A 14,699-nucleotide genomic window follows, 5' to 3' on the forward strand; every position below is an offset into this window, starting at 1 on the left:
TTATCATCAGCAGATCGTTTAATTATCTGTTGTATGGTGCCGTTTGCCAGTACTACGGTGTCGGGAGGGAGACGTACGTCAGTTGCAGGCTGTGAGAGGCCGGAGCTCCCCTTCAGTAGTGAGTGACTGGCGGTCACGCGCTGTGTGTGGTGCGGCGGCACCGCCGGTTGCTGGAAGGGGGGTCGCGCGGGGAGTGGGGGCGGGCAGCTTTCGCAGCCCTTTGTGTCCCGGCAACACTGGGAGGCGGGGGTGAGTCTTGGGTGGCAGAGGCGGGGCTCGGGATGGGCCAATGGAGAACAGCGGCGGTTTAAAGGGTATCCTAGGAGGGCGGTTTGAATTCAAACAGCTCGGGCGGTCCGGGCCAGCGGGGCGGTGACGGTGAGGGAAACACGGGGCTGGGAGGGATCTGGGAAGGGGGTCGCCTAGGGACTGAGGAGAGAGAAGAGGTGTAGGGTAGGGAATGAGGATTCTAGTGGGAACGGGGCCGCAACGGGGACTTGGGGGCTACAAGGGTGGGGGCGGCGTTGGGGGGGGTTGTAGCAGGAGCGGATGGGGCGCGTGGGGGGAAGTGCAGCAGGAGTGGATGGGATGCGCGATGGGGGGGGTCAGGCGGAGTGATGGGGGCGTGTGGGGGGGGGCCCAGCAGGAGCTGGACTTCCGGGCTGGGGACCGCGTTGGGGGTGTGGGGGGTGCAGCAGGCGGAAGGGTTCACGGCTGGGGACCGCGTAGCGGGGTGCAGCAAGAGGGGGGCTTCACGGCTGGGGACCGCGTGGGAGGGTTCCATCAGGAGCGGGTGGGGACCGCGTGGCGGGGTGCAGCAGGCGGGGAAGTATTAAGCCTGTGCAGTTGCATTTGAGGCAGCTCGTGAGCGGCAGCTGCAGGGAGGTGAAGCGTTGTAATGGGGAGAGGGTTGCAGGGGGAGCCGGATTTGAAAGGTATAATGTGTGTCGGTTACAGTCCCAGGGGATTGTACTGGAGGAAGGAGAGGGGGGCAACTGTAAAGGATACCGGGTTCCTAGACTCGAACTTTTCTGGCCAAAAGGCACCATTATGATCCTGATGGTAGTGGGAGGAGATTGTGCAGAGACCGGATGTGGGAGAATACCAGAGGCATGGGAGTGGGAAGCTACATCTATGGTGGTGTCGGGTTTTGCTGGGGAGGGGAATTGAAGGTATGAAAACTGCAGTAGGTTGGTATAGAGTGTGGGTGAGGAAAGCAGAGTGTGAGGGATGGGGGTATGAGGAAGATGTGCAAGGGGTGATGAGGAGAAGGGTGCTCTGTATATAAGATATTTCTAGTTAATAATGTCCCTACATGAGATATCTCTGCAATTGAATGTTCTGTATTTAGGCAACATGGAGAAAAATGGTAGAGAGAACCACAATGGGCTCCCTGGTCACAGTGTCAAGGTAAAGTGGTCTCGCACACTTACTAGACAAATGCATTTTACCTGGCTTGATCTTACGAGGACTATAAGCCTCTATAAATTCACTCCACAAATTATCAGTGACAATTATTGCTGACTCTTCATCAAATAGGTTCCCCTTTTTTTCTTGAAGTATTATACTCTGACACAGGGCATATTCTCCAAGCTACTCTGTCAGTAGCTCACTGCTGTGGAGACTTAGCCACCTGGAATACAACTTGTAAAGCTTCTACAGACTGCCTCTCCATGCTGCTAGTGTTAAAATGTTGTTTTCTTGTGCGGTGGCAGCCAGAATTGTGATATGGGTCTTTAAATATCTAACACTGTGAACATCATGCTGAGATGTATTGATAGGAATGTTTCAAGCAAGACACAAGAAGTAATTCTTCCACTTCGCTCAGCATTGATAAAGCCTCAGCTGGAGTATTGTGTTCAGTTCTGGGCATCATACTTCGGGAAGGATATGAACAAATTGGAGAAAGTCCAATGGAGAGCAACAAAAATGGTTTAAGGTATAGAAAAATAGACCTATGAGGAAACATTGAAAAAATTGGACCTGCTTAGTCTAGAGGAGAGGGGAATATAAGTCTTCAAGTGTGTAAAAGGTAGTTAGAATGAAGAGGGTGATACATTGTTCTCCTTATCCTCTGAGGACAGGACAAGAAGTAGTGGGCTTAAATTGAAGCAAGGGAGATTTAGGTTAGATATTAGGAAAAAATTCCTAACTGTAAGGGTAGTGAAACACTGGAACAAATTGCTTAGGGAGGTTGTGTAATCTCTGTCATTAGAGGTTTTTAAGAACAGGTTTTAACAACAAGAATACCTGTCAAGGTGGTCTAGATAATACCTAGAGCATGTCTACAGTATAAAATTAAGTTGATTAAGTAATTAAAGCAGGGTTTCATATCCCCACTGTACTTTTTCTGCAGTGCACGTCCTCACTAGAAGCACTTTCCACCAGCTTAACTGTGTGGGGAGTTATGGCACAGTGATAGCCGGGCCCTCCAGCTATGTAAGTAACGCTGTGTCTACATGGACAAAGCGTCGACCTAACTTCATCAATCTAAGCGCTCTGCCTCTCAGGGAGGTGGAGTTAAGTCGATGTAGTGGGCAACTGACATCAGAGGAAGCTACCTTTTAGTGTAGATGCTTACAGAGTTAGGTTGACGAGAGCTGCCTTATGTCGACCTAACTAGTATAGACTAGGTCTTAGTCCTGACTCAGTGCAGGGGACTGGACCAGCTGACCTATCAATGTTCCTTTCAGTCTGACATTTCTATGATTTTATGATATCATCCCTTCTGTCTGATTTACTCTTTTTTTTTTTTTTTTTTAACTCTTAATGGGTATATTAATTGATTATAATGGAGCTAATTAGTCCATGCACAGGTAGGAAAAAACACTTGCCTGCTTGTATTAATAAGTGGACGGGACCAAGGAATAAACTACAGCAAAAGCAGAACTTCTAGTATGTTGTACTTGCCTCTACTGTAATTAAATGTGTTGGGTTTTTTTAGACTCTACCCACCATTGGGGATGGTCCAAAACGGCTCCCTGTGCATCAGCAGCATCCTCAGAATCGGGTACCTGGAGGTGGAGTTCAAGCACAGCGTATTTTGTGTCCTTCAAATTTGGCTCAGCGAGTTCCTGTACAGTCACAGATTCAAAAATCTGCGCTGTCAACCCAGAAACAGTCTCAAAACCAGCTGATGCAGCAGCCTCGTCCAACTTCTCTAGTTCAACCAATTTCTAGGCCTCAGGCTCCAAGTAAAAACAACGAGGAACCTCCACAGACCTCACTATCTGGTAAATATAACTGTGTAAATAAATGTTTCATCTTCAGTAACCTGCGCTCAGCTACAGCATATTAACTAAATCAGCATATATTCTTCCTGCATGCATAAGAGATTGTCTAGTTTCACTTTGAGCCATAATCCTTTTCTATTATTTTTATTATCATAGCACCTGAGAGTCCTAATCGTGGACCAGGACTCAGCTGGGTTAGGTGCTGTGCAAGAACAGAACAAAAAGTCATTCCCTTGTACCTTACAAGCCACAAGAGGATGCTTTATTAATGGGAAGACAAGTTAGAAGGGTAGTTCAGACTTGTACAGAAAGTTTTCCTGGATTAAAAAAATCCCTTCTGGCTGTGATGCACTAACTAATGTGATGCTGCTTACTCTTTCATAGGCCAGCTTAGTATCTTATTCATATGAGACTAATATAGTTGTCACTGATGCTCAGATACCATGGTAATGGTTGCAGTAGGAGAAACAAAGGGCTTGGCTACACTTGCGAGTTACAGTGCGATAAAGGAGCCCCAGGTGCACTAGCTCACTATCCGTCCACACTGGCAAGGCACATAGAGTGCTCAGACTTCACAGTTACAGCGCTCCTGGTACTCCACCTCAGTGAGTAGAATAACGTTTGATGTGCCCCCGCTGGAGTGCCCCAGCGTCAGTGTGAACGAGGTGTTGCATTACTGTGCTCTGACCAGCCTCTGGAAAGGTCCCATAATCCCCTTAAGTCAAGTGTCCAATCTTGTATTTGTTTTGGATATGCCCTTTGAAAGCTCCGTTTGACATCTGGCATGCTTATCTGCTCTGAGACAAAGCAACTATTACTGTGGAATGCTGTGGGTGGGGGGAGGGGGAGGTCGAGGTCTGCTGCTGTCTGAACTTAAAAGACAGCATGCTGACGTACTCTCAGGCCCCCCAAAACCAACTCTCTTTCCCCTCCCATACACACGACACACTCCCTGTGACCCCCCTCATCCCCCATTTGAGAAGCACGTTGCAGCCACTTGCATGCTGGGATAGCTACCACAATGCACTGCTCTCTGTAGCCATTGCAGGAGCTGCTGATGTGGCCACACCAGTGTGCTGGCAGCTGTCAGTGTGGACAGACTACAGTACTTTCCCTACTGTGCTTTACGAAGGCTGGTTTAAATCAAAGTGCTCTACATCTGCAAGTGTAGCCGTGCCCTAAATAGGTTCAGGCTGTCCCTGGAGACGGAGCCTGGCTTGTATGCAGAACTTGAGAACCAGATTGAGAAAAATCATTTTGGAAGCAGACAGTGGTGGCAGTTGTGTTTATGAACTATAGTTATGAAGGTTCAATTCTCTCTGTGTAGCAAAAAACCTTGAAGCAGAAGGGACATCCGTCCAGAAAAATGAAGAAACAAAAAAGTAAGTCCATGGGTATATTGCCATTGATGATTGTGGGGCTGGGGTTTCACTCTTTGTATTTAGGACTAAATAAGGTAGCAATTTGGATGCAAAATATTTTGTCACTTAAGCACAGCTATTGTTTTGTAGTCCATTCATTATCAGGAATGCTGTCCCTGCATTTATAAATACCACAAAATATTTTGGAGCTATGAATATAAGATACTTTCATGAAGTTCTAGGACATCTTTAATCTGTTTCATGACCTGATAAACCAGGGGTTGGCAACCTGTCAGCAGTGGTGTGCCAAGTCTTCATTTATTCACTCTAATTTAAGGTGTTGCATGCTGGTAATACATTTTAACATTTTTAGAATGTCTTTTTCTATAGGTCTATAATATATAACTAAACTATTGTTGTATGTAAAGTAAATAAGGTTTTTAAAATGTTTAAGAAGCTTCATTTAAAATTAAATTAAAATGAAGAGCCTCCTGGACTGGTGGCCAGGACCTGGGCAGTGTGAGTGTCACTGAAAATCAGCTCGCGTGCCAACTTTGGCACGCATGCCATAGGTTGCCTACCCCTGTGATAAACTATGAAAGCCTTTGCTCTTGAAGGTTATTTAAAAAAAGGAAAATCTCCATACTCTTTAGCCAAAAAAGAACTATATGCTTTTTATTTAAGAAACTATTCTGAGTGAAGTTTTTTTTTTCCTTCTTATTTGGAACACCACAACTTAATGAGATTTTTTTCCATGAAGCTGGATAAGATTTATATTTTGAAACTAAATGCAAAATGCCTCTTTCCAGACTCAAATCTTCTTCACGTATACGTGAACATAGGAAGAAAATGTATTAATAGCATGTGCTCAGCTTGAAAGAGCATGTGTACTAAATTAGGTGCATACACTCTGGTATATCCCAACCACTAATATGTGCACACCTTGATTTGTATGTACAACTTGGGCATTTGTGTCCGTGCATGCTTTTGTCTTGGCACAGTCAATCTGGCCGTGTGCACTATTCCCTGCACAACTGAAGATTTGGATACAGAAGTCTGAAAGAGAACTGACACTTACATATCGCATTCCTTTTCCAAAAGATAGGGTCAGTCACCAAGAAATGCAGACCTAGAAAGGGGGAATACTTGGGGCCAGATTTTGATCTTGGTTAAATTGATATAAATGTGGAGTAACTCATTTGACTTCAGTGGAGTTATTCTGGGACATTACCCCATGTATCAAGAAATTCTAGTCCCTGGTGTGACTTCTAGCAACTTAAGACTGTTTACTAACTTTTTCATAGAAGGCAGTGGTGTCTTGATGACTTCGAAATTGGCCGTCCTCTGGGGAAAGGAAAGTTTGGAAATGTGTATCTGGCTCGTGAAAAGCAAAGTAAATTTATCCTAGCGCTGAAGGTGTTGTTTAAAACACAGCTGGAGAAAGCGGGAGTAGAACATCAGCTGCGGAGAGAAGTAGAAATACAGTCTCATCTTAGGTAAAATTTATCTAAAACTAGTTTTTTAGATATTCTTCCAGAGAACAGGAGAGACAGTTGGATTCCATTGTATCTCCTGACCCTGAATTAAAGGAGGCGGGTAGGAATATTGTGTGAAGTTACTCTTTCGGGATGGCCTGGGCAAACCAGTCTCCTGTGTCACTTATATGATATTAGGGTAGATGCTCTAATTTTTGTACAGTGCAAAGCATTTTCTTGATACTAACCAAGACATCTTACAGACTATCACATGTGCAGAACTTGCAATATGAATCTACAAGTCAGATTTTTTTATGCTTTGTCACACCAACCTCTCAAAGCAGCAAGTCAGTTGCATGTCTCTGTATTTTATCCTGACCCTTATGCAGCGCATTAGGAAACAATTAAAGGAATTGGCCTTATAAACCCACCCTGTTGTCAAATATTATATAGGGGGACTTCTCCCACTTACTGCTTAGTTTTAGATGGCACAAGTCTGTACCACTCCTTTAAAAGTTCCTTAAACTTTCTAGTCTTCTACATTTTGGAGTGGGGGGAGAAGGGGATATTTAGCATCTGTGAGGCTATGGCTACACTACAGAGATTACAGCGGCATAGCTGCACTGATGTAGCTGCACCACTATAGTGTTGCTATTGCAGCCACTCTAAGCTGATGGGAGAGAGCTCTCCCATCGACTTAGCTACCGCTTCTTGTGGAGGCTGGAATAATTATGTCGGCGGGAGAAGCTCTCCCGTCAACATAGCACTGTCCACACTGGTGCGTAAGTTGGTATAACTTGTTGCTAAGAGGAGTGGCTTATTCACGCTCCTGAGTGACCTAAGTTATACCAACATATACTTTGATCTTGGTAGCCTGGTTGGGAAGGCTGTCTAGAGAAGTGAGGTACACAGACAAGATGTCTCTGAAAAGCTGTATAAAGACGGGAGGAAAGGGAGCTTAAACAACCTTTGCTCAATTGAAGAAAAAGGAAAGGAAGTTAAAAATATGTACACTAAGCTCTAGTAACTCCAGAATTGTAATTACTAACTTAAAAGCACTAAGATATACAGCAGGCTTGCCAAACAGAAGCACTCTGAGGTTAAATCTACAAAACTACACTGAACAAATTTCTTGAATGCCATGGCTGGCAGGCTAAAAAAGTGTCTACAAAGTAAAATCAATCAAAAGGGCATTTCTATACTAAAGCTGATATGTCACTAGTGTAAACTGTAGGGAGTGATAACTCAGTCTAGCTCTTCCAGTGCATGAAACTCAAACTAGGTGCTAGTAACTATATAACATCTATATAGTTAACCCCCCCGCCCCAAAAAAAACAAAAAAAACAAAACCAAACAAACAAAAAAACCACTATATTTTGTTTCTGTGTAGAGATGTCTTCTGGTAGAAAAATATACACATTTTCTTGCAGGCATCCCAATATTCTCAGGCTATATGGCTACTTCCATGATGCCACAAGAGTCTACCTAATTCTAGAATATGCACCTCGTGGAGAAGTCTACAAAGAGTTGCAGAAGCTAACCAAGTTTGATGAGCAGAGAACTGCTACTGTAAGTGTCGCTAGTGTTTTTTATCATCCACCAACTTTTTTCAACTGCAGCTATCTGAAGCACAAAGTTTAGACCTTTAGACCAAAATCTGACATTAGGTACATGAGTGCATCTCCACTGAAGTCAGTACATTTGGTAACTAAGAGCAGAACTGATTTTTTTTTTTTTTAATCTTTAGTTTTGAAACTAGATATTTAGGAATAGTCTGGAAAGTTATTCAGTATGTGCATCATGACAGTTCACTGTGGGCTGCTATTTTAGGGTCCTAGACATCTCAGGTATGTACAGAGGAGGGGAGGGTGCTGTAGAGCAGAGGTTCTCAACATTTTTCTTTCTGAGGCCCCTCCAACCTGGTATAAAAACTCCAGGACCCACCTGTGCCTCCACAACTGTTTCCCTCCATATAAAAGGCAGGGCCAGCATTAGGGGGCAGCAAGCGGGGAAATTGCTTGGGGCCTGTCGTCACTGGGGTGCCCTGTGAAGCTAAGTTGTTTAGGCTTCGGCTTCAGCCTTGGGTGGCAGGGCTTGGATCCCCAGGCTTCAGCCCCATGTGGGGCTTCGGCTTTCTGCCCTGGGCCACAGCAAGTCAAATGCCGTCCCTGCTTGGCGGATCTGAAACCTGCTAGGACTGGACCCCTAGTTGAGAACCACTGCTGTAGAGTACAGCACTAAATAGTCAAAGGGGCTTAAAAGGGTGAACTAACAAAGTGTTAAAATAGACCTTACTGGGGTGAAACTGACAACACGTCCAGTTTCACAATGGATGTCTAGACACCAAGTTCTCTAATAGTTAAGCTAAGGAGGTTACTAGGTATTTAATGTATACTATCTCATGGGATCACTTTTTACAGTATATGACAGAATTGGCAGATGCTCTATCATACTGTCATTCAAAGAGAGTGATTCATAGAGACATCAAGCCAGAAAACTTGCTGCTTGGTTCTAACGGAGAGCTGAAGATTGCTGACTTTGGATGGTCTGTGCATGCTCCATCATCTAGGTAAGAACTCGGACACTATGTACCCTATCATCTCTTGATGCAGCACAAAGCTTCATGGCTCTAAATAAAATCTTAGTATGTATTAAAGAACATACATCACTGTCACAGCACTATTTGAAGAAGGATGGTGCATAGAGACTGAATCACACAACTGCAACCAAGGCTTTGGAGCAGAGCCCAGAGCTGGAGCGTGGACCAGTAGGTTTTTGCCTGGAGCCACAGTGGAGCAATTCAGAAATATGATTGCTCCATATCCCTGCCTGCAACTTGCCTAGAAATATGCACACTATATCATGAGAACCCCAAAACTGGTTGGTTTGCCCAGTTTATTTACAGGTTACTGTCCTACCTTCATCCCAATCCCCTTCAATGTGTTGGTGCAGAGTGTAGCAAGAAAGCACTGTTTTAGTGTATTTGGAGCCTTGCATGCCTCTGGGGAGAACAGTAGGATTTCCGTTGTTAATTCTCAAGAGCAGGGATTCTCAATCTTCGAGTCCCTCCAACACCTGTGCCATAATAACTGTTTTTCTGCATATAAAAGCCAGAGCCGGTGTTGAGGGATAGCAAGAAAGGCAATCCTCTGGGACCCCATGCCACAGGGGCCACCTACGAAGCTACATTGCTCAGGCTTCAGCTTCGGGTGGCAAGGCTCAGGGCCCCAGGCTTCAGTTCTGTGCGGTAGGGATTTGGCTTTCTGCCTTGACCTAAGTTCCCTCTAAGCTGTGCAGCTGCCTATTAAGTGTTGCACAGGTGCTTAGGGCTGCAGCACGGCAAGATGCCTCTCCCAGAGCCCCGGACCTGCCGTGGCAGCCCAGCCCAGCCACAGAGCTGCTGCGGCTGGAAGACAGGCGTCCTAGCCCAGCCCCAAACCTGCCGGGGGACAAGCGCCCTGACCCAGCCCATCTTGGACCTGCCGTGGCTGGGAGAGAGGTGCCTCTTCCCACTATAGCCCCGGGGAGCCCCACTGCACCCCAAACCCCTCATCCTCACCCCAGAGCCCACACTCCTAGCTGGAGTCCTTCCCCCTGCATCCCAGCCCTCTGCCCCAGACCTGAGCTCATTGTCCTTGGGCCCACATGCCAGCTCTGAGCCCCCTCCTACACTCTGAACCACTCTGCCCCAGCCTGACACATGAATTTTATGCGCACCAATACAGAGGTGATGTGCACATAACAAAATTCATTCTGCACATGGGTGGGAAAAATTAGATGGAACACTGGCCCTGAACCTCAACAAGTCTTAACACTGGCCCTACTTGGTGCTCCCCCCATCTGCTTGCAGTTCCCCAGGGGGCCCCTGGTTGAGAACCACTGCTCAAGAGTACAGGCCTGTCCTCTTTGTCATTGTCCAATGTGTGAAAGTTGAAGTGATCTCTTTGGAGTAAAGGGAGCATCAACTACTATGTGTACTTACACAAGGAAGTGCATAACACCAAGTTATCAGTACAGATGTTGCCCTCAAGATGGAGTCTACAAGTTAATCTTCTACTTATATGATCTTGATAGTAAAGTGTAAGAGAAACTAGAATTTGTGGATGGAAGCTGGTACTATCAAAGTAACTTTGAGTGACTCTTAGGGTATGGCTACACTTGCAGCTGTACAGCGCTGCCGTGGGAGTTTTGAAGTGCGAGTGTGGTTGTGGCACCCCCACTGGAAGAGCTGCAGGTACTCCATCTCCCCGTGGGGATTAGCTTACAGTGCTGGGAGCCGTGCTTCCAGCGCTGGGGCACTGTTTACACTGGCGCTTTACAGTGCTGTAACTTGCTGCACTCAAGGGGGTGTTTTTTCACACCTCTGCGCGAGAAAGTTGCAGCGCTGTAAAGTGCCAGTGTAGCCAAGGCCTTAGAAATGGAGAATACTGCTGCATAAAGACCAAACTACAGTTTCTGTATGAAGCCATTTGTATGTGTTTTAGGAGGACAACTCTTTGTGGTACGCTTGACTACTTGCCTCCTGAAATGATTGAAGGGAGAACACATGACGAAAAGGTGGATCTCTGGAGCCTGGGCGTTCTGTGCTATGAATTTCTAGTAGGGAAACCTCCTTTTGAGGCAGAGACATACCAGGAAACTTACAGAAGTATTTCAAAGGCAAGTATTGGGTCCCTTTCATTTCTTCCTTCTAAGTCACCTATTCAGTGATATTAAATAGATATGGGGTGATAAAACTTAAATTGTTTTTTCTCAACTATTTACAGGAAGGAAAATGGGGCCTCAATTTCCTGTGATTTCCCATGGCTAATCAAAGAGCAGCCTAGCAGCTCTGATCCCTCAGGAATTACCCTGATTTTATCTAAATCAGTCTTTGGAGAAGGCTGGATTCTTCTCTTAATATGGGCTGTAACCCAGTGTAAATTAACATACAAGCCACAGCAAAACTTGTACTGTCAGTGGGAGGTGTGCATAAAAATCAGTGTAGTAAATAACATTCAGTTACCTGTAACTTTGTTCAATACACTGTTGCTACATTCATCATCCCTCTGAGGGAAAATAGTCACTTTTAGGACCACTACTTTCTGTCCTTTGTTTCTCTTCCTTCTCCTACACCAGGACTTCCCCTCCCTTTCCCTTTTTTTCTCTTCCAGAGGCTTCTCTTATCCCTTTTCTCCATTTCAGTTACTAGAAATGAGTGATTAAATAGTTGAATTCTGGCATTTAAGGTGCCATTGGTATTTAGATTTACCCTAGTTTCATGGGAGCGCTGGGTCGAATTTGTAACTTCATCAGTGTTTCAGGCTGCATGAAGGCTTCTACTTGCTTCACATATGCAAGGTTGCTTTAGTAATTATGAGGACAACAAAATATCTAGTTCAGTGTCTCACACTGAATTGGTTCACGTACCACCTTCTTAAAAATCATTGTGAAGTGAATGGATGGAACACAAAGCTACATGTACCACATTTTGGGGATTCCTGGTTTTACTTCTGGGGGAATTCTGTGCCACTACACAATGCAGAATTTCTTTTCCCCGACAGAAATTGGCTGCAGTGCTGCTGGACCTGACAGAGCCCAGCTTGTGCATAGAAGACACTGTGGCGGGATGGGGAGGGAGCTAGAGGGTTCCCGGCAGCTGCAGTTCCCCATGTGCCCTGAGGGAAGGAGACAGCAGTGTACAGGAAACTCCACACAAGCTTGGGACCCACCATCAGGCTGTTTCTCTTGCTGGATCCCTGGGCTCTGAGGGGTGGGAGGTCTCTGGGCTGGGGAGAGGGGCACAGCTGGGCTCTGGGGTGTAAAAGGGTGGGGGTGTGGGCTGAGGGGGCATGGCTGGGATTTGAGAGGAGGAGGTGTGGGTATCTGGGTTGGGGGGGCCCTGGCTGGGCTTTGAGAAGAAGGGGTGTGAGTATCTGGCCACTCGGCTGGGCTGTGGGAGTGGGCAGAGAAACGAACTGGACTGTCATAGGGATTTCTTTAATTCTCTACTCCTTGGGGAAAACTTTGTGTCTGTATTGTTACAGACATACTTGGTGACAGGTATTTTGAAATAAATTACCAAAATAACTGAAAACTGGAGTGATCATGTAGTATTATTTTGACTCTCAAAATTTGCAGAATTTTTAAATATTGTGCACAGAATTTTTTAAATTTTTTTTGGTGCAGAATTCCCTCAGGAGTAACCAAGTTTGCTTCTGTATAGTTGAAATGTGACATGAGGCTAAGGGGGAAAAAAATCAGTCAGATCTCATATGGGCTGACTGATAACACTCTTCTAAACTTTCCTTTGGCTCATCTACATCCCAGTATTCTCTGCTTTACTCCCTGTACAACTACAAACAATTTCTAACATCTGGAAATGTTAGTTCTATATTATTTACCACTAGAATCCTAACTTATTGCTTGTTTTTAGGTGGAATTCAGATTTCCTCCTTTTGTAACAGAGGGAGCTAAGGACTTAATTGTAAAGCTCCTGAAGCATAATCCATACCAGAGGCTGCCACTGAAAGACGTGCTGGCACACCCATGGATTACCACAAACTCTACAAAACAACCAAGCAGCCGGAAGAGTGAGGCTGCTACCAGTAATAGAACGCCATCTTAGCAAGGTGTCCCTTTCATACTATAAACAATCTCAAATGAACCATAAACAAAGAGCCTTGTAACCATGACTACTGTAATGCAGCCAGTAAAGGTTGCTTGCAAGGAGACTTTAATGAAAGACCTGCTAATTAAAACAGACTGGGGGAGTGGGGAACAATTCAGTTGTGTGAGCTATTTACCATTTTAAACTCTCTCCCATTGTAATGGAGAAAACTTTTTTATATAGAGAGAGAGAGCAGTTTGACAAGAAGTGCACTTAAAGAAGTAGGTAGAATATTAGCCAACATACTTGAAGTCCAGTTTGCATATGGGTCATAGGTATCGAGATGAGGCAAAGCTAAACATTGTGTTCTTGCCAAGGGCCCCATGATGTGATCAGTCTTAATTTTTGGCTCATGCTTCCTAACAGCAAGAGACAGTTGTGGTTCTGGGTATCTGTCATGGTCAAATAGTGCAATAATAAATCCTTGAGTTACCTGCATTCTAATTTATTGGGCTGCTAAGGTTATCACAAATGTGCAGTGATCTGAAGCTGAGTGAAAAATGAATGTGCCTCTCCATAAATGTGTCCTTATAATTGTGTGCATTTCTTGCTTCTGTGTACTCTTTGGCCTGTTGTCTTGAGGGGTGAGGCACTTAAAATTTGTTAAATAAAGACTTGTTACATTTTGACAGGATGGTAAGGTTTACTTTATTGCACATACTGCTGGACCTATTAGACATCAACATTCTTAAACCAGAAAAATATAGCAAAATGTATCAAACTAAAATGTAGACACTTCCTATTCTATGAAACATAAGAGCCTGATCTCAAAGACACTAATATGTTTTGTAAAGCCTAGTGACTTTACTGTACAGTTCCATGGAGGGGTCATTAGCAATTGCTTCAAATCTTTACTGTTCAGCTAAATTATTGGTATAACTGCTGTAAGTCTAGTGTTGAGGTAAAGAGTGAAGGGTGGGAGTAGGCTAATAATTTTTCTAAAACAAAACTAGCTTTTCATAACTAATATGGAAGCATTTATACTAATTAAAGTAACCCTTGCAGCACTGTAACTGTCTGCATAGTCTGCATCAATTTAAATGACTTAAACTTGTGTAGACAGGCCCATACACAGATTAAGGATCCACCTGTGTTTTAAAAACAAGTTACTAAAATCTCTGCCCTAACCAGCACAGGGAACAGCAATGAAGGGGGGTGGTGTGTGTGTCTGCCTTAACTGGCAGGGTTTAAAAATGTGAATACAAGGAAGGTGGTTAGTGCTGAAATGTCAAACTCTACAAAGTTTGGTATCCTTAATCTACAGGTAATAAACTCATGCTAATGTTCCTTTGCATGTTGTCATGCTGCAAGGAAAATCCAAAACCTGAGGTGGAAAGAGGTGCTAGTAGCAGCTTGTTTATGGATCCCTGGATATGTTTGTCTAAAGTTTCTGTATTGAATTAACTAAGGTAGTAGAAAAAGAAGCTCAAAGTGCTTCAACCTGCTACTGTGGATACAGTAACCAAGACTTCCACATGTAAAGGTGAGTACTGAGGCACTTGAATGACTTCTGTGGTTAGAAGTGGGCTAATGTTTTGGCTTGCAGTCATCTCTCCTGTCAGTGTCCAGTGAAGTGTCTCAGACTGCATCCATAGAAGCGAGTAAGTGTATTCTTACATCATGTTAGCAAGACAGTCTAGTTTTAATGTGTCAGTATGTACAGAAACACTAGTAGGGAGCCTGTAGAATTCATTATTTTTTTCAAGATGCCACTGAATTAGGGATCTTGTTTAAGTGCCCTGCTGGAACATGCCTATAGTTGCCTCTTGCTCTTCGGCCTTCCTCACAAGATCAGTTAATGGGTTCCCAGAACATATTCACTGCACTGTTTCACAAAGCTGGGCAGCACTAGGAAGCCAGCATTTACATCCAGCTTGCAGCTAAGGGATAGGAAGACAAGTAGCAGGGGGTGAGCTAAGCAACTTGGAGATAAGGGGAGAAACTGAGCTCAGGAAAAAGCAGTTGAAGTGACTAGTTCTTT

At 44.6% G+C, this 14,699-nt stretch overlaps 2 protein-coding genes across 7 annotated transcripts in view; one reads left to right on the forward strand and one right to left on the reverse strand.

The window, feature by feature from the left end:
• On the forward strand, positions 1 to 13,347 carry AURKA (aurora kinase A). 6 transcript variants are annotated; one of them, XM_032782556.2, is made up of 9 exons: positions 1 to 118; positions 1,352 to 1,410; positions 2,945 to 3,233; positions 4,561 to 4,615; positions 5,899 to 6,090; positions 7,500 to 7,638; positions 8,490 to 8,638; positions 10,554 to 10,728; positions 12,485 to 13,347. In XM_032782556.2, the coding sequence occupies exons 1-9, from the start codon at positions 34 to 36 to the stop codon at positions 12,674 to 12,676; spliced, it is 1,335 nt and encodes a 444-aa protein (XP_032638447.1). In that variant the 5' UTR covers positions 1 to 33; the 3' UTR covers positions 12,677 to 13,347. The 6 variants fall into 6 exon arrangements, with proteins under 6 accessions (XP_032638447.1, XP_032638452.1, XP_032638449.1 ...); XM_032782558.2 differs by lacking the exon at positions 1 to 118 and adding an exon at positions 188 to 249; XM_032782559.2 differs by lacking the exon at positions 1 to 118 and adding an exon at positions 282 to 378.
• Positions 5,241 to 14,699, reverse strand: part of FAM210B (family with sequence similarity 210 member B) — a 22,217-nt gene continuing 12,758 nt past the window's right edge. The window contains exon 4 of the transcript XR_004373991.2: positions 5,241 to 6,055. The gene's annotated coding sequence lies outside the window, so the exon portion shown is untranslated. The remainder of the gene's footprint in view (positions 6,056 to 14,699) is intronic.

The sequence above is a fragment of the Chelonoidis abingdonii genome, chromosome 14 (genome assembly GCF_003597395.2).
Source record: "Chelonoidis abingdonii isolate Lonesome George chromosome 14, CheloAbing_2.0, whole genome shotgun sequence".
In the NCBI taxonomy this organism is placed as follows: domain Eukaryota; kingdom Metazoa; phylum Chordata; order Testudines; family Testudinidae; genus Chelonoidis; species Chelonoidis abingdonii.